Source organism: Tribolium madens, unplaced genomic scaffold (assembly GCF_015345945.1).
Source record: "Tribolium madens isolate multiple individuals breed KSU strain unplaced genomic scaffold, Tmad_KSU_1.1 Scaffold_91;HRSCAF=231;Tcas5.2_LG7, whole genome shotgun sequence".
In the NCBI taxonomy this organism is placed as follows: domain Eukaryota; kingdom Metazoa; phylum Arthropoda; class Insecta; order Coleoptera; family Tenebrionidae; genus Tribolium; species Tribolium madens.
In genome coordinates, this window is record NW_025401063.1 from 11,942,665 (window position 1) to 11,969,723 (window position 27,059).

At 35.9% G+C, this 27,059-nt stretch overlaps 2 protein-coding genes across 41 annotated transcripts in view; one reads left to right on the forward strand and one right to left on the reverse strand.

The window, feature by feature from the left end:
• The window catches only part of LOC123011861 (microtubule-actin cross-linking factor 1), a 75,987-nt gene extending 64,530 nt beyond the window's left edge, over positions 1-11,457 (forward strand). For 10 of the 32 annotated variants that reach the window (XM_044409520.1, XM_044409526.1, XM_044409513.1 and 7 more), the window contains 18 exons: positions 47-1,888; positions 1,941-2,095; positions 2,250-2,261; positions 2,518-4,884; positions 4,992-5,060; positions 5,122-5,160; positions 5,476-5,550; positions 5,676-5,956; positions 6,011-6,240; positions 6,291-6,408; positions 7,472-7,629; positions 8,685-8,943; positions 8,991-9,141; positions 9,822-9,881; positions 10,223-10,312; positions 10,437-10,484; positions 10,623-10,685; positions 10,820-11,457. In XM_044409520.1, the coding sequence (XP_044265455.1) occupies positions 47-1,888; positions 1,941-2,095; positions 2,250-2,261; positions 2,518-4,884; positions 4,992-5,060; positions 5,122-5,160; positions 5,476-5,550; positions 5,676-5,956; positions 6,011-6,240; positions 6,291-6,408; positions 7,472-7,629; positions 8,685-8,943; positions 8,991-9,141; positions 9,822-9,881; positions 10,223-10,312; positions 10,437-10,484; positions 10,623-10,685; positions 10,820-10,970 (6,168 nt within the window). In that variant the 3' untranslated portion in view covers positions 10,971-11,457. Of the gene's footprint in view, positions 1-46; positions 1,889-1,940; positions 2,096-2,249; positions 2,262-2,517; positions 4,885-4,991; positions 5,061-5,121; positions 5,161-5,475; positions 5,551-5,675; positions 5,957-6,010; positions 6,241-6,290; positions 6,409-7,471; positions 7,630-8,005; positions 8,155-8,289; positions 8,367-8,684; positions 8,944-8,990; positions 9,142-9,821; positions 9,882-10,035; positions 10,110-10,222; positions 10,313-10,436; positions 10,485-10,622; positions 10,686-10,819 lie in introns of all 32 variants that reach the window. The other 22 variants (XM_044409541.1, XM_044409542.1, XM_044409516.1 and 19 more) reach the window with 15 other exon arrangements.
• LOC123011864 (orexin receptor type 2-like) overlaps positions 11,452-27,059 on the reverse strand; it is a 51,123-nt gene continuing 35,515 nt past the window's right edge. For 8 of the 9 annotated variants that reach the window (XM_044409548.1, XM_044409550.1, XM_044409551.1 and 5 more), the window contains 4 exons: positions 23,287-23,511; positions 17,152-17,317; positions 14,744-14,856; positions 11,758-12,387 (listed from right to left, as the gene is read on the reverse strand). In XM_044409548.1, the coding sequence (XP_044265483.1) occupies positions 12,164-12,387; positions 14,744-14,856; positions 17,152-17,317; positions 23,287-23,511 (728 nt within the window). In that variant the 3' untranslated portion in view covers positions 11,758-12,163. Of the gene's footprint in view, positions 11,732-11,757; positions 12,388-14,743; positions 14,857-17,151; positions 17,318-23,286; positions 23,512-27,059 lie in introns of those variants that run through there. The other variant, XM_044409555.1, reaches the window with a different exon arrangement.

The window sequence follows — 27,059 nt, forward strand, 5'->3', positions numbered from 1 at the left end:
TAAGTAAGAATTTATAAATTTTATGTTTCGTACTAATATTTTGTAGGCTTTGACTGAGGAAATCGCAAGCAGACAACAAGACGTGGATAGCACCGTAGACGCAGGTGTCGAACTCATGCGTCACATCTCATCTGACGAGGCCCTCCAACTCAAGGACAAGCTTGACTCGCTTCAAAGACGCTACAACGATTTAACTTCGCGAGGCGCCGATTTGCTCAAACACGCTGATGATATGTTGCCTCTTGTCAAACAATTCCACAACAACCATAACCGATTGGTCGATTGGATGCAAGGAGCCGAGAGTGTTCTTCAATCAGCGGAGCCTCACGAGGGTGATATCGCCCGATTGGAGCTCGACTTGCAAGAATTAAGACCGGTTCTTGAACATATTAATCTACTAGGACCTCAGTTGTGTCAAAATAGTCCTGGAGAGGGCGCCTCTACAATCGAAGGGCTAGTCACGCGTGACAATAGGCGTTTTGATGCTATCGCTGAGCAAATCCAACGTCGGGCCGAAAGAATCCATCTCGGTAAACAGAGAGCGTTAGAGGTGACTGGTGATATTGATGAACTTCTTGAATGGTTCCGCGAGGTTGAAGGTCAGATAAGAGACGCGGAAAAACCATCAGCTGAGCCTGACTTGATCCGTGTCCAATTGAAAGAGCACAAAGCTCTTAATGACGATATTTCTAGTCAGAAAGGTAGAGTCAGAGATGTGCTCTCTACTGCGAAGAAAGTACTCAGGGAGAGTCCCCCAAGTGAGGACACTTCACTCATTCGCGAAAAGATGGAAGATTTACGCGAGACAATGGACACAGTTTCAGCATTAAGTTCGGACAGGTTAGGTATTTTAGAACAAGCATTACCATTGGCTGAACACTTCCATGACACTCATAACGTTCTATCCAATTGGTTGTCTGATATTGAGGAACAAATCTCGATGTTAGCAATGCCAGCTATGAGACCTGATTTGATCGCCCAACAACAAGACCGGAATGAAATGTTTATTCAGAGTATAAATGACCATAAGCCTCTAGTCGACAAGCTTAACAAAACGGGCGAGGCTCTTATCCGGTTGTGCAATGATGATGATGGCTCAAAGGTGCAAGATTTGCTGGATAGCGACAACGCGCGATATGCCGCTTTAAAATTAGAGTTACGTGAACGCCAACAAGCCCTCGAACAAGCTCTTCAAGAAAGTTCTCAATTTACTGACAAACTCGAAGGCATGTTACGTGCCCTTTCCAACACTGCTGATCAAGTGAACAATCTTGAACCCATCTCGGCTCACGTCCCGAAAATCAAGGACCAAATCGAAGACAACGACGCTCTCATCAGCGACTTAGACAAGCGCAAAGAGGCTTATGCAGCAGTCCAACGCGCTGCTGACGACGTCATAAACAAAGCTCCTAACCGATCGGATCCCGCCATTAAAGATATTAAACGCAAACTCGACAAACTTAAAAACTTATGGGATGATGTACAAAAGGCTACAAATAATCGTGGCCGCTCACTGGATGATACCCTTGATGCCGCCCAAAAATTCTGGAAAGAGTTGCACGCCATTATGGCGACTCTCAAGGACCTGGAGGATTCTCTCGTGAGTCAAGAACCGCCAGCTGTGGAACCTAAAGCAATTCAAGAACAACAAGTCGCTTTGCAAGAGATCAGACACGAGATTGATCAAACCAAACCAGAAGTCGATCAAGTAAGAGCTTCCGGAAAGGATTTGATGCGATTGTGCGGCGAGCCGGATAAACCAGAAGTGAAGAAACATATCGAGGATTTGGATAATGCCTGGGATAATATTACGGCGTTGTATGCCAAGCGGGAAGAGAATTTGATCGATGCCATGGAGAAAGCGATGGAGTTTCATGAGACGCTTCAGGTTTGTACTAGAGATGGGTGGGTTTAAGAGTTATTTGATGGTACCATTCCAGAATTTGTTGGCATTCTTGGACAAAGCGGAGAAGAAGTTTGCCAAGATGGGACCGTTGGGTACGGATATCGACGCAGTGAAGAGGCAAATTGACCAATTAAAGAACTTCAAAGCTGAAGTTGATCCACATATGGTGAAAGTTGAAGCTCTCAATAGGTGAGTTTTTTTCTGTTATTAGTGTAATTAGAAACTATAATTTTCGAAATTAGTTATTTATATATAAAAAAGATCTTTTATATGTGCTTCAAATTTAGAACAAGTACTAACATTTTGTTTATTTTCTATATTTTTCTGTCCCGTTGGACTACAGGAGTCTGATCAGGCAAGGATACTTTAGATTTCTGATTGCAAGCCTTTGTGTTAACGCAACGTTTGTCGCATGCTTCAGTTTCTATTTTTTCTTCGTTTTAGTGACTTCGAAGTCACTTTTCTTGCTAATTGCTTGCGATTTTTGCCCAGTCTGTGTAGCTTCTGCTTACGCAACCCCTCGCTTACCGCCCATCTTTTACCAAACAATTGCCGTCTATTGCAATTGTTTGGTTTTGCCACGATTAGTTTTAATTTTGCTTTTTATTTAGGCAAGCACAAGAGCTCACCGAGCGCACCTCCGCTGACCAAGCGGCCGCAATCAAGGAACCACTGTCTGGAGTCAACAAACGTTGGGATGACTTGTTGAGAGGCATTGTAGAACGGCAAAGACAACTCGAGAATGCTTTGTTGCGTCTTGGTCAGTTCCAACATGCCCTCAACGAGCTCCTAGTTTGGATCAGCAAGACTGATAAGACTTTAGATGAGCTGAAACCTGTTCAAGGAGATCCACAAATTTTAGAAATCGAGTTGGCAAAACTTAAAGTCTTGGTTAATGATATACAAGCCCACCAGACGAGTGTTGATACTTTGAATGATGCGGGAAGACAAATTATTGAAACTGGAGAAGGTTCAGATGAGGCTTCCATCACTCAGGATAAGCTTAACACTCTTAATACCCAATGGAGGGCTTTGATGCGGAAAGCTGCTGACCGTCAACGCGAACTTGAGGATTCTCTCAATGAAGCTCAGAAGTTCAATGCAGAAATACAAGACTTACTATCATGGCTATGTGATGTTGACGGTATTATAACTGCAAGTAAGCCGGTAGGAGGTCTTCCGGAAACAGCAAGTGAACAATTAGAACGTTTCATGGAGATTTACAACGAAATTGAGGATAATAGACCGAAAGTTGAAACAGTATTAGCTCAAGGACAAGAGTATCTGAAAAAGGGTTCAAATGCCGCATCTAACCTTCAACACAATTTACGTACCTTGAAACAGCGTTGGGATTCGGTCACGTCTCGAGCCAACGACAAGAAAATCAAACTCGAGATTGCTCTGAAAGAAGCCACCGAATTTCACGAGGCTCTTGAGAACTTCGTCGAATGGTTAACCAACGCTGAGAAGATGTTGTCTAACCTAAAACCGGTTTCGCGCGTTCTCGAAATCATCCAAGTTCAAATGGAAGAACATAAAGTATTCCAGAAGGATGTTAGTGCTCACCGCGAAATTATGCTCGATCTCGACAAAAAAGGCACTCATTTGAAATACTTCAGCCAGAAACAAGATGTTATTTTAATTAAGAATTTGTTAGTTAGCGTTCAACATCGCTGGGAACGAGTTGCATCAAAATCGGCCGAACGAACCCGAGCTTTGGACTTGGGTTACAAAGAAGCGAAAGAGTTTCACGATGGCTGGTCGAGTCTTATGTCTTGGTTAAACGAAACTGAAGACTCACTAGACCGGCTTTTGTCTGAATCAGTCGGGAATGACCCTGAAGCGATCAAAAGCCGACTCCATAAACACCAGGAGTTCCAAAGAAACCTTTCTGCTAAACAAGGTACTTACGATCATGTCATGAAAACTGGTAAAGTTCTTAAAGAGAAAGCACCGAAGAGTGATGAGACGACGATCAGACAGATGATGAGTGACCTCAAGGCAAAGTGGACAGCAGTTTGTAATAAGAGTGTGGACAGACAAAGAAAGCTTGAAGAGGCGTTGTTGTATTCGGGTCAGTTTAAGGATGCTATCGCTGCGCTTTTGCAGTGGTTGAAGAAAGTTGAGAAGGAATTATCAGTCGATAGTCCTGTTCATGGCGACTTGGATACAGTTAACCACCTTGTAGATTTACATAAACAGTTCGAAAAGGAGTTGGAGAGACGTAACGAGCAAATGGAGTCGGTTATACGAACCGGGACAGACCTTGAGCGTAAAGCAAACCGTTCAGATGCCACGCAAATTAGATCTCAGTTGACTGAATTGAACGAATTGTGGAATTCCGTTACAAAATTGACTCGAATTAGGTCAGACCGACTCGATGAAGCTCTACGCGAAGCCGAACGTCTTCACAAATCGGTTCATATGCTTCTTGACTGGTTATCCGAAGCCGAGAGACAACTGCGATTCGTTGGAAGTACCCCTGAGGATGAAGCGACAGCTTACGAACAGCTTCAAGCTTTGGATAGGTTCCGAGCGGAACTCAAAGATAAAGAACGTGAGAAAAATCACACTCTTGATCTCGCTCAAAACGTTTTGGCAAAAGCCCATCCTGACGCGATCAATGTTATCAAGAACTGGATCAAGGTTATACAATCCCGGTGGGAGGAAGTGTCCCAATGGGCCTTGCAACGCCACCAGAAACTCACCGCTCATATGAACTCGTTACGAGACCTTGACGAGTGTCTCGAAGAACTCATTAAGTGGTTGTTGGGTTTGGAGAATACGCTTATCGCTTTAAAACGTGAGGAGTTACCCATGGACATCCCCGCTACTGAGCAGTTAATCGCTGACCATAAAGAATTCATGGAGAATACGCAGAAACGTCAAGGTGAAGTCGATAGAGTTTGTAAAGCCAAACAGATCAAGCCAACGAACGCTAAAGAACCCAAGAAATTCGTTAAGGGCAAAGGACCGATGTAAGTATTTCTTTTGTGTGGTCTAATACTTGCACTTGTTTGTGTTTTATCACTGCTTTATGTTGCATGTTTAATTTGTGTTCTTGTGTTGCTTTGTTTTTCACCAGTCGGGGATCACAGCATGACATTCGTGAACCTTCACCCGATAGCTACGGCTCTCTTGGCCGCAAACAAAGGTATGTTTGCTGAAACGTCACTGTGTTTGTGCTTGTGTTTGACCAAAATTTGCTTTTCTAGCTTCAAAGGATCGAGAGACTTGCTTGCGCACCGTGGAAGGTTAGCCTCTTTTTTTACACATTTAACACTTTCGTCTTCCGTGTGTTTGTTACTAATTTATTTGTTTGCGATACAAGTGTGACTAATTTTTTTTATTTACGAGGCGGTTTTGATAAATACAAAAAAATAGTTAAGCTAATTGACGACGTACGTGGTTAAAAACTTACTACTGGTATTTATCAAAACCCTTCGCGAGTTATTGATTAACTTGAGTCGACAAACCAAACATATTAATTTTTAATTTTCTTTGTTTGAGTTTGTAGGCCGTATTTTTAGTTTTTGATTTGTTGAGTGTTGCATGTGCTTTGTCAACAGCCGTTCCAGTCCTGGTCGGGAACTGAGTCCGGATCCTCAATTACCACATATTGGGCCAAGATTCCCATCTGGCAGGTACATTTCTCATTCACTCGATCATGGGACTAACACCAAACATAAATATCGTACACAAAACTCAATACATCTCATTTTTATCATCCGCCAATCAAAACTCGTCTCCATTTTGTTTTTTTATTTAGCGAACCCGAATTCCGATCGCCACGTGTCAAGTTTTTGTACGATAAGTGGCGCCATGTTTGGATGTTGTCGTGGGAACGACAGCGCCAACTTTACGACCATCTTGCTTATCTCAAAGAGAAGGAAAGAGCGGACAACTTCTCTTGGGATGACTGGAGGAAACGCTTCTTGAAGTTTATGAACTACAAGAAGTCGCGATTGACCGACTTGTTCAGGAAAATGGACAAGGATAACAACGAACTTATACCGAGAGACGATTTTATCGAAGGAATTATCAAAACAAGTAGGTCGAGCGGCTAATTTGAGATTTACCAAAATATCGGTGTGCGTTTTCTAGAGTTTGATACTTCCCGACTTGAAATGAATCACGTTGCGGATATGTTTGACCAAGACAATCGGGGTTTGATTGACTGGAAGAAGTTTATAGCAGCTCTGCGACCCGACTGGGAGGAGAAACCGGTCGATACTGACGCTCAGAAGATCCACGATGAGGTCAAGAGGTTGGTGATGTTGTGTACTTGCCGGCAGAAATTCCGAGTGTTCCAGGTCGGCGAAGGCAAATATAGAGTGAGTTTTAGAAGATTTACTCCAGAGTCGTACTCACGTTTTTCTTACAGTTTGGTGAAAGCCAAAAACTGCGTCTAGTCCGTATCTTACGTAGCACCGTAATGGTGCGCGTAGGAGGCGGTTGGGTAGCTCTAGACGAGTTCTTACTCAAAAACGATCCATGCCGAGGTGAGTGTTTACCAATCACAAAACCAAAAACTTTAATCAAAATTTTATTGAAACAAAATTACACATCACTCATTACCATGCTTTGTCCCTTATTGCGACATACAAGTTATTAACGCAACATCTAATAAAATAACTGCTAACTTGTCTCCTGAGGACATCATTATGCTTTGTTTATTCTTTTATCATGTTTTCGTCACAAAGCGAGTCTTTGTGGTTATATGTCAGTGTGATACTAATGGGACTTTTTGTTTTTCTTCCCGTTCTAACACATCCCATTTTTAATAATCGTTAATTTGCGCTTATTACGATTTTTTTTAACTTTTGAATCATTGTGGCGTCAATTATAAGTTACGTTGGTTTTACCGTTACCTCATCCCGACATACCTGATCAGCACGAGCCTTGGTGCCCCCTCGGTAAGCGAACGCACGTGTTGTAACATGGTGACGAAGTTTGGTTTAATTTTGGATGCATGATTTTTAATTATTAACAACAATGTACACGATTTTTATTTACATATTTATTTTCGTCCATTGAATTAGAATTCGATTTCAAAAAATTACAATACTTAGTTACACATGAAAAAAATATTTTCATTTAGAGGATAAAAAAATATTGAAAATTTGTTTATTCTGAATACGACATTAGAATATAAAATTTTTTGATTCTTGGTCTTAACCAGCAAAAATTAAATTAGTTTTCCAATACTCGCAAATGTTATAGCATTTAGTAACTTCCTTCTTTGTATTTCTGTTTTATTTGATTTTTTTATTTTTTGTAATTTTTTGGAAGTCGAAAAAATATGCCTAATTTGATTGGACCACTTCTCGTTGTGTTTTGTTGCCAATTTTATTAGACTATAGTATTGTTTTCACTGTATTATATGCACATGGGACGATCTCTCTTCCCGTTTTAGCAATTAGTGCATTTACCTTTTTATTTATTTTTTAGTATTTTTGCTTATTTTGTTTTTGTTTTTTTTCCTCCCACGTGTCCTCTACCGCACTAACTTGTTTTCTGTTACTTAACGACTTCCTTTTCCTCGTCCTGAAATTCCTCACACAGCCAAAGGACGCACGAACATAGAGCTGCGTGAACAATTCATCCTAGCCGACGGCGTATCGCAAACTATGACCGCGTTCAAGCCCAAAACATCGGCCTCCAGTCCCGCCTCTGGCTCCTCTGCATCATCACTCCGCACTCCTCAGGGGCCAATCACTAAGGTATTGCACAAGAGCACCCTCTTTGATCCGGAAAAAGCATCGAAAATACTATCCTTGTCCTCGTCCTAGTCGGTTGTGGAGTATTGTTTTCAGTGCTTTTTTCGAGTTGCTCTACGTCTTGGTAATGGTATGCTTGTATATGTATAGTACAGTAGATTGTCACCAAAGAGCCAAAGGTAAGTCGGACCTCAGGAGATGATTTTTGTAAACGCGACAACAAGGGTCGAAGCATAAAACAAAATCGCATCACGTTCATCCAGCACTCAATGCTTCTTTTTTTTCTGTTCGCACCATTTAAACGCGATGATCACTTGATCTATTGGATTATTTCGGACACGCTGTATATTTCTGAATGTTGGCATGTGCTATTGTTTAGCTCACGAACACTTGGCGGAGTTGATGCCCATATTCGAGCAGCTGAGGGCCAAAGGAGAAGTGGGCAATGCGTACCCTTTGCATGTTGGTTCTACTGCTGGACCCACCTTACACTGGGCTCCTCTCAATATCAACAACACTTGTCACTGGGTAATAATACACACAGACACTTTGTGCATGTGCATGGTGTATTCGTTTCTTCCCTCGTTTTTTTTGCAAAATCATTTGTCGTTATATCGAGTCGAATTTCAATGGTACCGTTTTTTCTTGTTTTTTTGATACCAGTCGCTGTTATCGGGCCGGAAAAAGATCACCACAAACTTTTGTACCTATCCCAAGTGCCGATGGTAGGTATATCTCAGGTAAGACGAATAGATCGCTTATTACTTTTGGTCTTTCTTTCCAAATTTCAAAAACCGGCCAAATTTTTATTAAGATCGTTTTAACGTTACCGGATGAGGTAAGACAAGAAACTGTAAGTAAGAAGTTTGTTATGCAATCAAGGATCTTCAACTTTTACATTTTTTAATCACACACTCGTTAAGGTAGCATTTTCACTTTTATCAAACACGAAGATCCTTTTTTTGTGAATGCACGACTTTGTATCAATTGTTGGCCCATGACCAACAACTGGTACCTTTTCAAACATACATTTTTATTAAAAAACTTTTCCTATTTAGGTACGAGAGCGTTCCGCAAGATCGGTACCAATGGGCAGCCTTCCGCGTACTTCCAAATCGTCTTTATCTGCGGGAACCCCCGATTCGTTATCAGACAACGAAAGTTCTACTTTCCGGACGCCGAGAAAACCTTCTTACAGATCAACGATGACTCCAGGAGGGTCTAGGTCGAACTCACGTCCGGCGTCGCGAACTGGCAGCAGGCCTGGCAGTAAACCACCATCGAGACACGGTTCTAATCTTTCTCTAGATAGTACAGGTACGTTTTCCAGGAGTAAGTGATTTTTTGTTTATTGGTTTGCGTAGATGATGGTACCCCGTCGAGGATTCCACGAAGGACTCCAACGTCAAGTCGGGTAACATCAACGACCTCATCTTTGAGGAGACCCCAGAATGGTACCGGATCCAGGCCGAGGACCCCCACAGGTTTAATTTCGCCAGCTAGTCCAGCCGGAAAGTGAGTTAAAATAATTTTGAGTAGAGTTTTGGGCAAGTTTCAGGGGAACCTGGTTTACAAGTTTTAAAAATAACAAATGTAGCATTTTTGCAAAAACTAACAATTTCGATATTAAAAAAAATATAATTAATTAAAACTGAAAACTGGTACTAATTTTGTCTGTAGGTATGTTTTTTTTATTATTTTTGTTACCAATTTGAAAGAAGCAATTAGGAAAAAAATTAAAGATTTGCGTACATTTTCGGTTTATCTTTTCTTTCTAGGTGTAAGACCATTTATATGTTTCATTTTTAATTTTGTAGTATTGGTTTTCTCTAAACTACGATCAACGCAAAAATTTTGTAACCCAGTCGTTTGTAAATAGGTGATTTGTAATCTCCACAATCCACGCGTTCGCGACATTGAAATATCTACACTGTTAATCTCTCCCGTTAACAAACTCATCAATTTCACTCTGAAACATCACAAACGTATTCTTGATCGATTGAAATTGTTGACTGTAAACTAGGTTTCCTACTTAATTTAGGTGTCTTGGTAGAAAAGATGAATGCCCGACTCAGTGGAATAAATAATTTGGTGGCACATTATTTAATTACAATTGTTGAATTGATGAAGTGATTAATTTTCTCGCCATTGTAACTAAAGACAAAACTAATATCGGCATGTTCTAACCTTGGTAGATCATCAGGCATTCCCCGAGCATCAAGTATACCAACACTAACATCAGTTACCACTCCAAGGTAAACAAAATAAAATAAAATTTGAATTTTTTTGGTCAGGGGGTAATGTTTGTTCAGTCGGTTTGGGTGCTTTTATTATACAGGGTAGCCAACTTATTTAATGGGTAACCAAACGCGTAACTTCGACTTTAAATATTTAGATTCGAAATTTCAGAACACCAAAGCAAGGAAAGGTGCAAAAACCCTTCAGGCTTAAGCCTCAAGAGGACGCTTGTGCCGATAATTAAGGTATCATTTTTGAAATAAATAAAATTTGTAACAAAAGAATTAACAAAAAACTGGTTGGCCGCCCTCGCGTCTTTTGCGACTTGTTTTCATTCGATTTTTTTACATTGTACCAGGTCTCGCATACCTGTGTACAAAGGAATTGGTGACACTGATCTCGAGTCTCCCTCAACGTCAAGCTCTTGCTCTATGTCTTTATCTTCAGGGTAAATTTGTGATGTGCATGTTTTTTCTTCACATTTTCATTTTGTGTCGTTTCACACATCTTTCTTGTTCGTTTGTCTGTTTTTTGTAATACTAACTTGTCTTCTTTTGATACATACTAACAAGAACGAAATCGTCGGCGAGTAGATCGAGCAGATCGAAAATACCGATTAGGTAATAACACCAGCATGGATTTTTTTGTTCGAATTGTTTTCGTGCACGTCCGTATTGTGATTTTTTGCTGTTATATATTATATTTATTTCGATGACTTTGTAACAAACTAACTAGCATGTGTATAATGTGTTAACTAGGAGTACAAGCAAACCACGACAAGTGACAATCGGTAACGCTCCAACGCTAAGGACGGCGGCTAGGTAATTAACACCACACTCATCTTTTAACGTAGTAACCGCAATTTATACGCTAGCGTTTTGTTTTCACGCTAGCGTCGAGACGTAGCTGTGTTAATTGGCCCGAAAACCGGTTTTGAGCAATTGTGTGGTTTTAGGACACGAACACCATCCGGGTCTAACACCCCCGTTCCTCCCGGCCAACAAACTGCCGCTTCGCGCCTTTTACGCAAACCATCGGGAGCGTCCGACACACCAACCGGCCAAGCGAAGAAAACAACAAAGGAACGGGAGCCTTTTAGACTTTAATTAATTATAAGATTAACTTATTCCAAAACTGACTAATGACTGACATTAGGGTTATTGTGTTTGTTTAATTTGTTCATATTTTTGTATAAAAGATTAATTTATGAAGCGGCCCCGGAAATCGCCAGTTCCGGAGTTGAATTATTGTGGTAAATCACAATACGTAATTGCGTTATGTTGCCATAAATTGCAAAATTATTTTTTCTTGAGGTAATTTTTTGTCTTATTTTTTGCGTTAAATGGGTATCAGTGGGACCATTTTTGTGGCGATTTGCTTTATTTAGTGGACGTTTATTTGATTTATCCTACTAACTTACTTATTTTATTCTTAATAATTTAGATACTAAAGCGCCGCTAATAGTTGTGTGATTACCAGAAACGCCTTTCTTTTATATCGCCAGTATGAAAGAATGGATCAGTCAATATTGTAACTATTACTATATTTAATTTGTTATGTAATTAAAACAATAAACTAAATTTTTTAAGTGAATTTGTTTTATTCCTCTTACACTGTTGCTTGGAACTGAAAACTCTTAAACATACAAAGTGGTGCACTTTGAAAAGAGCCTAGTCTACAGCATGATGGCTTGTAATTTTAGCGCTTTGTATGGAATTTAGCGGAATAATCTCGCTACGTGACCTGTAGCTATGATGAGTGGTCGTGAAACGATAAATACAAGTACTGTTACGCATGGTTATATCAGAGGCTTCGTTCGCTGGCGTACATTTGATGAAAGACGATCGAAACTCTCTCCTAAATTTTCCTGAAACAAAGAAAAACACATTGTAACTTAACACTATTTATTGACAGTCTACTACATAAAACATCACTTGGTCAACATTAATTTACAAGTTTCAGCGTTTATTATTCCCCCGTCAGAGTTTTAAAAGTAACAACATTCATTTTGATACAGAAAGTGAGTCGTGTATAATACCTTTATTTTTGTTTTAGACCAAAGTAGGTTATGGAAATTTGGCTAGTTGTATGGTAAGACTGTGGCCTAATGACAATAAATAGCTTACTCTGGTCTAAAACAAAAATGAATGTATTACACAGTCGGAATCGTTCAAAACGCTTCCGAGAGCACGTCGAATTTCACCAAATTTATATATCACAGCGGACTGTTTTCTCCTGATTGTCCTTTAGTAAAGTGAGCATTCGCCTCCACACGCGCTTTGATATGATTCGAATTATTTTAGGTTTCCACTAGTAACATGCTAGTCTTTGTCCCTTTCCTGTTATGTCTCGGTTCGAAATCGGTCACACGCTGTATCTCCAGGTCGGTCCTCGAATGGGTTCGTGAGGCAATTCCTGAGTCCTTTTCCGTTTTGCGATACACGGCGCTAAATTGGAATCCATGGCCGCCCGACCGCTGGCAACAGTGCTCGAAAGCGCGATGGAATTCTTTTCGGAATTTGCCTGCATTCAGAAAAGACAATTAGTTTCAAGTTTGGCACATTTTTTCAAGAGAATTTCAGCCGGCCTGGAGATCACTTTGACCGAAGTTTAAGAGGAAGCGAAAGGTTGAAAACTGCTAAAATTAACTCTTCAAAACAACAGTAACCTTCTATGCACAGCCATAGAGAATTAGTTGTAGTAAAGTAAAGTAATTTTTGCAAACTAGTGCAGTCGAAGCATAACATTTTTATTTTATTCGGAAGTAATTATTTTCAAGAATCTATTTTCTGTTGTAAAACCCTAAGTTAATACAGAGTGTTCTAGAATTCGCGGATCAAATTTAGAGTGCATTTTCCTTGATGGTAACTGGAAGCATAAGCGTTTAACAAACAGGATGTTACTCCTTGATATAAAAGGATAACAATTCAGAATTTGTTCCAATTATACCTATGAAATTTTAATTAAGTATAAATGTAGTTACATATAGGCTGTGTCAGAACTCGCGCCCCAGAAGAAAATTTTAAGAAAGATATCAGGAACCTGAAAAAAATGTTCAAAAAATTCTATTTTGACATTTGACATTTTCTATGTCTGTTTACTGATACTGATGATTTGTATATGTTTTTTTTTATTATACCTGCATCATAATCCTATATTAAAACACGCTGCAGCGTGCGTAATTTTGCCTTTATAGCACGCTGAAAATTTAAAGTTAAGTAACAAGAAATAGTGAAATGTCTGGACCAATTACAACGTGAAAAAATGTGATTAACAACGTAAACTAGTAACCGTCTTTACGAAAACGATTCACAAACAACCTTTGATAATTTTATTGTGTAAATTCACATTTTTTCATTGCTCATAAAAGATCGTAAATGGGCAGATATAATAAAAAATAGCGTATAACACTCGTTTATAAAATAAATAAATATAGTCAAGGTGCGAAATTTAAACTTTCATAACTTTTTATGCACATAGAATTTTTGCAACATTTTTTCCATGTTCCTGGTATCTTACCTTACATGGCATTTTTCTCTGGGGCGCGAGTTGTGGCGCTCCCTGTATAGATTTCCCAAAAAAAGATATGACTTTTTAAAATTAAATATCTATAGACAAAAACACTGAAATCACTGGAACGCGGTTGTTTTTTGTTTAACGTCGATAATAACCGTTTTTGTTGGTGTATTAGTTAACGAACATTTTAAGGGATCAGCATTTTCCTCAGATATCCTCTATGTGCACTATTGTTATTTGACTATTCACGACAACTTAAACTTTAACATTTTTCTATTCAGAATGTGAAGTAGGTAATACATTTTAAAATAAAATAGCTTATTTGACTTGGTGTTTGTAACTTCTAGTCAATAAGAGCACAAACTCCTCTTAAGGGTAGACACAGTAGTGGTAGTCTTGCACTCAATGTAAATACAATCCACTAAGAAATTAAGTATAGTACTTCTACAAATAAGTGAGAACAGAGTCTATTATGTTTCATTTCGGGCTGTCCCATCCCACACCCTGTACTACTCTTTAGTGCGCAGTGTCTAGTACTTTTATTTCAGCAATTACTCGGTGGAAAGAGTTTAGCAGTGTGAACTGTACTGAACTTTCTAACATGATGCACTTAAACCCGTAGGCTAAGCTCTCAGACGAAAAGCGTCGATTTTCAAACATCCAACCTGAAATTTCTATCTAAATTGAATTTGTCAATATTAAAATGTTCTTAACTTTTAATTCTATTTGATACTGGGATGATTCATTTTTGTGAAGATGGTTTCCAAATTATTTTTTTTAAAAACACTCTTTATCTTATCTCTTTGCAGTTGCATTTCATTGCATAATTAAAAAAACAAATTTGTGCATAGATGGCTTAATGGTGTTTTCCTTTCTCTTATTCTTATACGTATGTACGAGTATGTACCTACTTTTTATTTCTTTTTATTCACAGCTTCGCAAAGCTAATAATTTTTTGTTGCATTTCGGAGCACAGATGTGTATTTTCCGGCTTCAGTCTTTGGTAAATGAAATCTTTTACGTGTGACCCGGTTTCCTTAACGACCCTTTGGTCGTGTCAAGACGTATAATTAGATCTGCGGAAGCGGCCATTCTAGTTACTCGCAGGATTCAATTTTCTATTTTTGATCGAAAACAGTATTTACATAGCGATGCCGCGTAAAACTTGTTTGGCGTCGCTGCAAGTTTTTCCAATTGAGTCCTTTAATATGACCACTAAAGCGTGCTTTGATCTCACAACAAAGCCGCAAAACACCGTTCACAATTAATAGCTCTGAGCTCTTTTCACGAATAAGTAGGTTTCAGCGGTTGGAGAGTGCACGTTTTCCTAGTTTGATTGTGAGAAGGTTATTTAAGTACTTACCGCTCATGAAGTTGTAAATGATGGGGTTAACGGCGCTGTTGGCATAACACAACCAGTGTGATATCAAAGAAAACGCCCGGTTGCCGTCCGTGTTTTTCAAACCAACAGTTTTCCTGGAACAATGTAAAATTTCACTCAAAAGTTTATACCTACAAGCTGATTTTAAAAGTTGTGTAGAAATTTCAAGAGCTGATACTTGTAGTACAGGTCTAAAGAAGTCAAAATAACACAACTTTTCTTATCCGAATGTTTATAGTTTCTGAAATATAAAGGGTACAACCTGTATTTTAGCATCAGAAAATTCGTTAAAAAAACGCAGTAGAAACAAAATTTGTATGGTTCTATTATTTTAGTCCAAAGTTTACGTTGCTGATAGACGATGACATTTGAGATAATGATATCCAACAAAAAAATGTGATGTCAAAACTTCATTATTTTTTTCAATATGAGTGCACTTTTTTGTGTCTATTTATACTAATAATGTATTTTTTTTTAATTTGGCGTCAAAGTTAGCCATGAAAGTTTAATTGTGAACGAACCATCGAATTGAAAATTATTAATTTGACATTTGAAGCCAAGTAAGATGCCAAATTAAAAAAAAAAAACTGTTATTAACTCGATTTTTGTTAAATGTAATAAATTTTGAATTAATGATCTCAAAGATCATATTTGTTTTAAATTTTTGTTTGTGAATTTAAAGAAGTTGCAAGCCAAATTTAAAGTTATTCGACGACTAAAACATTTTATATGCATAAACATTCGGATAAGGCAATTCGAGCCATTTTCACATACTTTGTCCTCTACTATCACTTCTTAAAATTTCTGCATAACAATTAAAATCATCCTACATGGTGAGGCTATGTGGCATCCTTCACAGTCCTTTACAAAATGGCAAACCCAGGATTTGTAAAACAGCCGCTTTAATCGATCGTCTTGAAAAAGCTTAATTATCATCCGTACGGTCCGTTCTGTTCATCTATTTTTTCTCTCTTCATCCAAAGACACATGAAACCAATTTAAGGTAAATGAAATATATACCTCGGGGACTGCTTCGTTCTTGTAATCGTTACATTTTCTGATTAACTCTTAACACCACAAAGGAAACGAAATTAGTTTGGTTTTATGGTAATGACAAATTTGCATGGCAAAACCTGAATCAATAGGATATTTTTATTCCCCGAGTCATGCCGCAATACATAAAAAGAACTAATTGTGTTATTTGAGATATGTTTGAAAAAAGGCGTTGATGAGGCTACCATACTGCTTCTTCCGAATACATTTTGGTTAATTTTCGTTAAAGCAAATAATAAGAAAAAATTCAAATAACAAGGCAGAACTTGCTTTGGACACTTGAAAAGGGCAATTTTATTGGTCAAATAAGTAGGTACACTGCTCCACAAGTGAAGTGGATTATTAGCTAGAACGCATTTATTTTGTAATATGCAACGCAACAATAATTTGTATAGGTATGTTCAGATTTTAGTAATTTGTAGGAGTAGATTTTTTTTTGATACAGTAAGGACATAACCACATTTTGTGGTATGAATTATCATGGAAATTCAGGTGTGCTTCAATTTGCAGAAATTCTTTTTTTTCTTACAGAGTTTCATTTCATCAAATTTCCATTTCACAAAGTTCGTATATTATTAAAAGAGTTTTGCAACAATATTTTCGAAATAAAATATTTAATGCAAAATTTGATAAAAACCTTTCGAAATACTTATACGAATTTTTTGACTTTAAAATTTTTCTGTTTTAAACATTCTGTCCTGAAGAGGTATCGTAAAAATTAAATTTTCCCAGGTTTCACGGTTTAACGATAATAGTGTTAAGCAGTCTTTGCTGAATACATTACCATTTGCAATTCATGTTTACGACACATTTGATTCATTTCATGTGGTCATAAATGTAAAAAAGGTTAAATAATGGTTTTTTTCATTTGCAGCATGCATGAATTTCCGTTTAGAAGTTAAAATTTTCTTAGATATGCAAATCAATAAATTTTATTTTATTTCCGTGTTTTCCTCTTACGCCTCTCATTCAGTCTAGGTGGTTGTTATTGCAATCCCAATTTTCTCTTTCGCTTAATGGATTTTTTTTGGCCGATGTCGCCAGCATTTTTACATGTCATTAAATCCAATTTGTGTATTTATGATTCGATCATAAAATCTGTCAGCCTTTCCCGACCCTCTTGGCCGAAAAATTCAATATTGACAATTTTGCAAATTACGTTTTTGTTCGTGGCACGTTGCTCTTATTTCAGTAGCCCTCAGGCCACAAACACAGCATTCCCGATTCTATTTTCAACATGTCATATGTTCCTCCCCAATCCGATTCAGTCCATCGAGTCGAGCGGCGTTTATCCAGCCGTTGGTCCTGTCAAGTCTCATCAGGACAAAGCCCCTTACCTTAAGATAGAGAGCAGATGTACGGGAAAATAGCAGAAAGCAAACATAACGACGACAGCTACGAGCATCTTAGCAGCTTTTCGCCGCGACCGCAGTTGTCCTTCAGTGCTGGCGTTCATGTTCATGGCGAACGTGTTGGCCTGCCGACCACCACCCCCGGACGCATCTGAAATCGAAACGACCTTTTTAGTGTACACACGACTTGTGATGGATCATACGTAATCATTATAATTCTTAAGATACTTTTGAAAAAGCAAGGGAGTTTTAAATTAAACTAAAATTGTATTAAATCAAAAAGGCAAAAAATGAATAAAATGGACTTACAAAAATATAACTTTTTAATAGAAAACTAGACATCAGAAATGAAAATGGGTACCTTTTTTGATAAAGAAGAATTTGTTTATTAATTTTTCATTTCTTACAACATTTTTAAATTTTATTTCTGTTTCTAGTCTAGGTATAAACCGTTGAAAATAGGCATGGGCATGAGATCGTTCTGTATTTCTTTGGTGATCGATGTACGTATAGCCTTATAGTTCTTGATATTTTCAAAAACTTACGAGGGTTGTTTGATAAATGTGGTAAAATTCCTAGTTAAAGACAAAAATTTTGATAACAATAATTTTTATTTTGCAATATAATCTTCATAAAGATCTATGCACTTCATTCAACAACTTTCAATTTTTTTTAACCCATAGGAAAAAAAGGACTTTTCGAGTGCTGCAAAATATTCATTCACCACAGTATGGTGTCTTTGTTTAAATGAAATCTCTCTTCACCAAGCACAATTTTTAGATTTGGATGTAAGTAGAAGTCACACGGTGCTAAATCTGGTGAGTAGGGTGAATTCTGAACTAATTCAAATAATAATTCAGCGAGTGTTGAAATTTCCCTTCGGGTACGCATTTGGTGCCCAGTCAACAATCGCGGCACCCATCTTGCACAATTTTTTTCATATGCAATTTTTCATGAAAAACAAAGTGTACCCGTTTAGTAGAGATGCCTACAATTTCAGCAACTTCCCTAACTTTCACCCGGCGGTCTTCCAAGACAATTTTGTGGATTTTTTTCCACAATTTGTGAAGTCGTGACGTCGACAGAGCGCCCACATCGCGCTTCATCTTGGGTGGATGTTTGACCCCGTTTAAATTCGTTTATCCAGAAATAGATAGTTTTTAACGAAGGTGCAGAGTCTCAATGTACTTGCTCTATTTTTTTTTACCTGAGCGGGTGTCCATTTTTTTAAATAAAAATGTTTTATCACAGCGCGAAATTCGTTTTTTTCGATTCTCAAAATTTGTTCAAACAACTTATTTTTAAAGTTCCATAATTTTTCAACCAGGCGTCACTTTTTGTTGAAACTTTGACAGACTTACTCTGAAAGATGACATATCTCACTTGCGGTTCGCCAAATTAATTGACGCACGTGGTCATAGTTTTTTACCAGACATACCAAACAACCCTCGTAAATAACCAAAGTGTTCACATATTTTTTGACTTTTCACTATTTTTCCCCTCAAAAGTTTGTTTTATCTTATCTAATTTACAAATTATAAACAAAGTTTCAATTTCACGCATCTACACGCAACATCGGTGCCTAAAAACCATTAGCATGCAAATCTGGTACTTAAACGTAGATTTTTTAGCCTATTTAATTTTTCAAGGAAATAAAATGAAAAACTTAAATCGGCTGCGAACAACTCTACGTAATAAGACTTTATCGGCACTTCTGCGTCGTATTTTTTTACTAGTCGTGTAATTTGTTCGATCGTTAATTCACTTTATGGCATTTTGATAGCCGTGTGGCACTTTATCCCAAAGTTGTTTGAAATTTAACGCTTGATGTAATGTTGTTTTAAACTGCTTGTTTTAGTTGTGTGAAGTTCAGAATTTCGCTGATCCTTAATTTAACCGACTTTTCGCGAACGGTTGCTCCTACTGTCATAAAATGTTACTAAGGTAGTAATATGTTATTTGAGCACTTCCGATTTTCTCGGACATACAAGTACATAGTATGTTTGTACTTATCGGTGATTTTATACGAAATTAATGATAACCATTATAAAAGGATAATTAGGTAATCAATAATTTAAATACAGGGTGATCAAAAGTGTCGGACCAATTCTCAAATTGTGACAAAAGACTTTCAGCTAAGCATAAAAATTAATGTAGAGTTTTTCTTACGTTTTGGTTTCGGAGAAAAAGAGAAGAGACAATTTGAGAGAAAGAGATAAGGTGCCTACATGGTAGTATACATGTAGGCACCTTATCTCTTTTGTTTCTGATATTGTCGGATTTAATTTATTGTTGAATTTGATAATTTGTTAAATGTTTTGTACACCATAAGACACAAATTGGTGATTTTTTCATCAAATATCTGTGTACTGTTGCAAGATCTGTCGTTTCCGCTAACTAAATTTAAAAATACGTGATCTGAACGGCAAAAAACTGAACCCAAAATCTAACCTTTGATACTCTAAACTCAGTTGGATGTCCTTTATCACCACTCAAAAGATGGTCCAAACTTTTGAATATTCCATATTAACTTTTATTCTGGAAGTAATCTTGAAACCTACCGTTTGTCGAATATATCGCGAGCAATGTCGATGTTTTCTTTTTCTGACTCGCTGGATTCTTGCGGAAAATATTTCGTTATTCTTGAATATTATTTGATATGGGAGCATAAAATTCGCATCCATTCAGGGTGATCTATTCAATTGCTTTTTTAACGTCGTATTGAAAATTTTTGAATTTATTATTTTTTTACCTTGCACTGTATACAAGCAAATTATTTTCTTTTGAATAACTTTGAGGACATTTGAACAAGAAGTTGAAAAAGATTTAATTCAAAAGAAAATTTTACGTTTAAGCTTTTAAAAATTTGTTAATTAGTGACTGAAGGTAAAATTATTTTCCCAGTTAATAAAATAAATAAAGTTGTTGGTTAAGTTCTGAAATAAGCAAGCGGTGCTTGAAATCTTTACGCTCAATTGCAATTGAAAATGTCAACACTAATAAATTAAGTCTTAATTTATAGAAATGTTTTGTTGCAAATATTTCAACAAAATTTGTCCCCAGGCAATATTGTAAACACTAATTAAATTATCACGCTGCGAAACTCAACGTTCTTGAATTACGAATAATTTCTACATAATAATAGCTCCATAAAGCGAAAAAATTTCATTATTACCAAAAATTTAATACGTAATAAACAAATACACTTTACGGCAAAAACTCTGGTGGATGCGCCGGGCGAATACTTGTATGTGTTCTGCATTAATAACTTAAGTCTTTCTTATTTTCTCATGTGTTAATAATGTACTAAAATAACTCCATCATTTGTTAAATCGCAGAATATAAGAATTGCTATAAACAATGTCACACTTTAGATCACATACAACGACGATTTTTTTTGTTTCCGCAGCCATACACTCATAATAAAACGGACAAGTACAAGTCCATCTGTAGGTAAAAGTCAGTGTACGTTCTTGTCTGCAAAATGATGTACAACTTAAATTTGAGAGTTTTTTACGAGTTTCGAATGGGGTAGAGAGAGCCCACAGTTTTATTAATATCCGAATTTGATCAGTATTACTTTCTCTCGATTAATTTCTCTTATTAAAAGTCCAGTAAAATAAGTATGTTCAGGAGAAAAAACATTTTTGTGATACGATGCTGATGTTTACAAATAATATAGCAAAGTACGGAGATTTTAAGCTAGCGTATGGTGAATCTGGTCCAAATGTTTCGAGATAAATGCTGTGCAGCGTCTTTAAAATCACGGATCAGATCAAAATTTGGTAAGTTTTACAAAATTTTCAATATACGAATACAAATTAGGAATACGTTTCCTGTTTTACGTTTTCGTCTTGCATGTAGGGTGAAAGTCAAGCAGTTTCTAATCGTTTGATGATAATAACTAGTATTTGTTTGATTTTGTTAAAATAATTATTCAATAACGCTGTCACTGCACACAAACTTAATTATAAACTTATTTTTGTTGTTGATATAATAATTATTAATGAAGTTAATTATTAATGAGTACTAAACTTGCAGTTTAACGGCTGTTTTTTTTCTACAAAATTTGTATTCAGATAGACAATGTAGTTGTGTACAAATAAAATTAAATAGGTGATATTAATAATAATTAAATGTTTCAGCCAAAAAACAAATAAACTTCATGCTGCGTGTATATATTAAAATCTGATAATAATAAATTTGATTTTTAATTAATTAATAATAAGAGCCAAGATTTATTTAGCTAGGTGCGGCCATTTATCTGAGAAGTCACTGAAATAAAACAATTAATTTACATTTCCGGAATAATTGTGTAGTAACGTGGTGAAAAGTGTCTTTCAAAACTTGAAAACTATTACCCTGCTTTTGATGAAATATTTTCACCCTCTGGTGACGGTTTTTCTGTGTCAAAATATTGCAAATCCCGAAACATTACAACTCAGCAAAATTTTTGGGTGAATGCGTCTGATCTACAGGGCGTTTCCAGGTATAAACTCGCCAAAAATACGAGTAAAAACAAAGAGTTAATGAAATATTCTTTTCGGAAATAAATTTCATTTCAGGTCTGGCGATTTAGTGGATATTCATCTCTGGATGAATTTTTAAACTATAATTTTGTCAAAATGTAAATTCCATCACTACTGAACGGAGTTTTGACGTATGTAAACATTTTGTTAATGTAGTAACACATATTGTAATAATAATAATAATTTTTTTTTTTAACTTTCGCATGAAAACGTTCATACACGCAATTTTTGCCGTGATTTTCTTATTTTAACTCGTATTCCGCACACGACGTCTTGAAAATACAGTCACTGTAATAAATTTATCGCTCGATTTATCCAAGGTAATATTAGACGTCATGTTTTGAGTTTATGAGACATCTTTATTGTTATTTTATATCGTCGGAATTTGATATGGCACAATAGACATACCTACTTTGATATTTCACTTATTTGATGATGCTCGACTCGCCTCGGAAATAAATATAAAATACGTTATTTTCAACCAGATACTGCCACAAAATCGAAAAGGACAAAAAGTTTTAAATAAAGTATAAGCCTCGTTAATAATCGGTAAAGTTTTAATCCTCGCGCAGAATGTCTTTTATGAAACGACTTTCTTTGCGCCTTTTATATGCTATATTATGGAAGACTTTGCATGTTATATAAAAAATTTACGAGGCCGACAATTATCTCAACTCGGTTCTTTTGATGTCCCGTTTCTACTGGTCGTCGCGGCATTGCATCGTAATAAAAATGCGCCTTCAAAAGGATTTTATCTACTTTAGAACCCAAGGAAAAATATTTTTTGAATCTTTCTTTTGTAATTTATTCATTTTTTTAACAATTCTTTCAGAAAATAAAATTAAACGAAATCTGAAAACACCTCACAACCTCTTACACATATTAATCTTTTACACGTGCTTTTTCAGTCATGCTATAAACGAATAGAATTTTCAGAAATAAAATAAAAATGATAAAATGTAGAAAGTAAAGAAATGAAAAATGAAATGAAATGAAAAAATTTAAGAAAACTCCAACTGTTTTGAAGTTGGAATTTATTGCCAATTTCAATATTTTCCAAATCTTCCAATTTATTACATCCTCAAATAATAGGTTTAATAACGTTGACTCATGGCATGATCATTATTCCTAGTCATTTGTCCGAACTGTTCTTATCTCCATTCTATGCCTTTACAGTTACTTAAAGCTTTTCTAAAATCTTTAAAGATGGAAAAATCAACACAAATTAAGATTTTTATAAATACTGTTAATATAAAAAACACGAATGATGGGAAGCATTTTTTACGCTTAGCGTTAAATTAGAGCAGATTTAAAGACGTCGTGTATTTCCTTGATTTACATCGTAAATTTGCTCGTTGTTACTCGAGACAATAACAGAAAAGACCCGTTTTATTATTTATCATCACGGAAAGACGAAACTTAAGTTTGTGGCACAACTAACATTGTTTTGTTTTATCCGTACTATTCTAACCCGAATCTAGTTTTGTTGATATTTGGAATCTCGGATAATTGCGCTAATTGTTTCCTGAAGCCACAGCTATCTCAATGTTGAAGGATCTTAAAGACTGCCCAGAAAACATTCACAACTCACCTATTATTTGATGAGGAACGTTACCGGATTTCCACAACACCCGGATTATTTGCAGATAGGCGATCGACATGAAGAATAGTGGAATCAAATAGAAGAGGACCATTTTCAATATAAAGAAAATCGTGTCTGTTTCAGTGGACCAAGTCGGGGCGCATTGGGTTAAAAGCACGGTGTCTACTTCATCAACAGTGGGTATTGTCGTCACGTAGATCATTTCCGGGATATCTGTAAAAGAATGTCATCAGCAAACTTTATTCGATTTGAATTGGGTCGCTGTCAAAATGCTTTTTCTCGATATTTGAATATTGAGGAAATATAGTAGAATGAAGTGTCATTAAACGAGTTTCAGGTTCAGTAAAACAACATTCCTTCTGACTTGAGAGATGATAAATCGGCCGCTTGATTAACTTGCTGTCGTGGTGGAGTCTTGTTATTAATTTATTTGTTAGCAAGATATTGGTTGACAAAGAATAATAAATTTTGATTACAAAATATTTTAGTAACATCACCAGCTAATGTTGTAACTTAATTTTCGCAGGAATTTTGATTCAGTTTACAATAACGAATAAACATGTAATTTATATGTATACAGGCTGCACCAGAATTCACGCCCCAGAGTAAAATGCCATATAAGGTAAGATACCAGGAACATGAAAAAAATGTTAAAAAAAATTTATCTATAAAAATTTCGAAGTTATGAGGATCTAAAATTTGCACTTTGACTCTATTTATTTCTGTTGGAAAAATATTTTTTCAAGTTTTTTTTGCTATAGGCTATTAAAAGAGGAAACAAGGAAGTTGTATCCTAAATTGTAACTGTGTTCAATGTTATTTGTGGCTTTTATTGGCAAAATTTTTGTCCCTTTACTAAATAATTGGAAAAAAAACATATACAAGATCATCAGTATGCTTAAATAGATATAAAAAAATATCAAATGGTCAAAATTTTTTTACACATAGAATTTTATAAACATTTTTTTCATGTTCCTGGTATCTTACCTTTCTTGAAAATTTTCTCTGGGGCTCAAGTTCTGGCTCACCCTGTATTTTCTTTCAACTAGATAATCAAGTAAAAAATAATGAAAAGAAATTTCTTTGTTTTTTACAAACTATGGATAGGTAACTATTTTACTTTTCCTTTTCTTTCTCACTATTATCCAAAATTGTCAAAACTGCATTTTTCAGATTTTGCACTGCATCCAGGTAGCTTATTTTTTAATATCTTTTGTGGTACAGTGCAAAATATTAAACTCTAGGATTGAAAAATTAAAAATATCAATTGAAATAAAAATATGAATTTAATATCAACTGTATTTGACAAGTTTACACAACTTTGACAGCTACAGTATTTTAGTATTTTATTTTACAAGGCATTTGTGAAGTTTAGCGCACCCCATGCGGAAAAATAACACCAAAATTTTAAGCTTTCAATAGAACACAGGGCTGTTAAGAGGTTTTAACAGCCCGCTTTTTTAACGCCCAGATTTTCGACAATTAAAACATTTATATATCGACAATTTATTACATTTGAAAATTATTATTTTTTAACCCTATAGTAATTTAGTACGACGAAGAACGGTGTACGTACCACGTGCTGATAAGGGCCATAACGACCACGGGAGAGTTAAGGCTGTCCTTCGTTAGACCTCAAACAACTCCCTCGGTCATTATGGCCTTCTTAACAGCCCTGAATCCGTAAACAACTAGTACAGCGTTCAGTTTTATTAAAACAATCGCTTAGTGCTTCAATATTAAAACCACACCCTGTAAAATTGAACTCACTGCACTTATAAATAACAACATTTTTCAAAATTCTTTTTTGTATAAATACAGATATAAACATGTCCAAACACTAAAACTGATTGTTTTCTCATAGAACACAGTGCGTAGTTTTATTTTCTGTCTAAACCAAAAGTCCAACTTTTTTTATAAAACACGTCAATCAACATTAAAAACATCATTATAAATCAATTCCTATTTGTTTTATTTGCACATTTTATTGACAGAAAGCTACAATTTTCTTTTTTTTTCCATCAGATCAATTTCCCAAATAGTAGCAAAGTATTACAGCGGACGAATTTGTTAGTTCGTATTGATTTAAACTATTAGTAAAACCGCAAGTAATAGCTGTACTTAATTTTTTTCTTGAGTAATATGATTCATATTTTCTCACTGCTTAATAAATGGAAATTTCTCTCATTTCGGTGAAGATTATCCTAATGTCATCATTTTTCTTAGCTTAACTTTTTTCGCCAAGCAATAATGGGCCGTATGAATAAAGTTAAGTAAATGCTTCTACTTGTAATAGTAAAAGATAGACGTGATTTAGATTTTAAAGAAAGAAAGAGATAAAAAAGCAAAAGCTTTGGCTACATTTTATTCATACTATCCAATGTCATTGTAGCGAAAACAATCTATTTCGTAATTTACGGAGTATGTCTGAGTAAAATTGTTAAGTGGTAAGTTCTCCAACATAATGACGCTTAATGAATGTTAGTGTAAGTTACATCAAACTTGGGAATTTCTCATCATGAGATTATAACCCACGTTGTGGCTGAGGTTGAACACAGAACCAGAAATAAAAATTGAAATATCCATCATACAAGCTCAAAGACTGAATTATCGATTCATTATTAATTTCATGCAAGAGACAAAGTTGGGCTTAGGTGTCGAACTTTTTAAGCCCAAAGCGGCTATTCTCCCACTTTTGATGAGTCTAGTAATTCGAATCGAAGCAAAGTTTGTCAAATTTAATCCCGGAAATTACACAGTAATTTACAATATAACGAGTAAATTGTTCGCAAACCCAATTTCTAACTTGAGATTTTTTAATCGCGCTACACAAAGATTTTGTTTTGGTCCCCAATTTTCGGGAAACCCTAAATCAATCTTTGTCTCGAAACCTCTTAGCGAAGGTAATCAAGTGTACTGGCAGCTAATTAATATATGCCACGGTCTTGTTAGTGGCAATCTGCAGTGTCTAATGCATTTTAGAGGCACTTTGCAGCTTTTAACCGAAATTGGAAACGACTGCGAACCTTTTTATGCCAATTATTGCATGTCCAAGCGGGTTTGTCGAACACCTTTCAAATGTATTTAAAGCAGTTTCACTAAAAATAAAATAAGTATTGTATTCAACGGCATGGAATGTATGGTACGAAACGATATTTGTGCTTAAATTATTCACTAACATAGGAATGTCAACACATCCACTAACTTTGTATTTAATATCAGCGACATAAATCTAAATTTATGTCAATAAATGACTAGTTAAATTTTCCGGATTGCAATAAAATTAGCTACAGGAATGTAACAAGCAAACGATATATGTATGCTTCAATAAACACAATGAAATGGCTTCATTCGGGAATCTCCTATGTCTAAACACAATTGCTACCTGAGATTCTAATCATCGAAAATTTCTTGCAAATAATATTCTCCAACCAATAAACTGACGTATCCGACCAAAATGTTAAGTGTAGGCGAATATTGCTCTGGTGATTTTTTTATAAAATGTTCTGTAGAAGTCACTTTTTTCAATTTGTTTACCCTTTTTTGCGATTAAACTGACCACAGTGTTATTTAAATTATCTACCAAAAAATGTAAGACTAGAGTATAAAATATTCGCATTTGTTAAAAAGAAAACGTAATATCTTTTTATTTAACTCATTATTAGAAAATAATATCAATCACATATTATTATAAAATTCCGTTTAATTGCAGGTAATAAAAAACAAAAATTCAATAAAGTCTCCAAATTCCTATAAAAAAT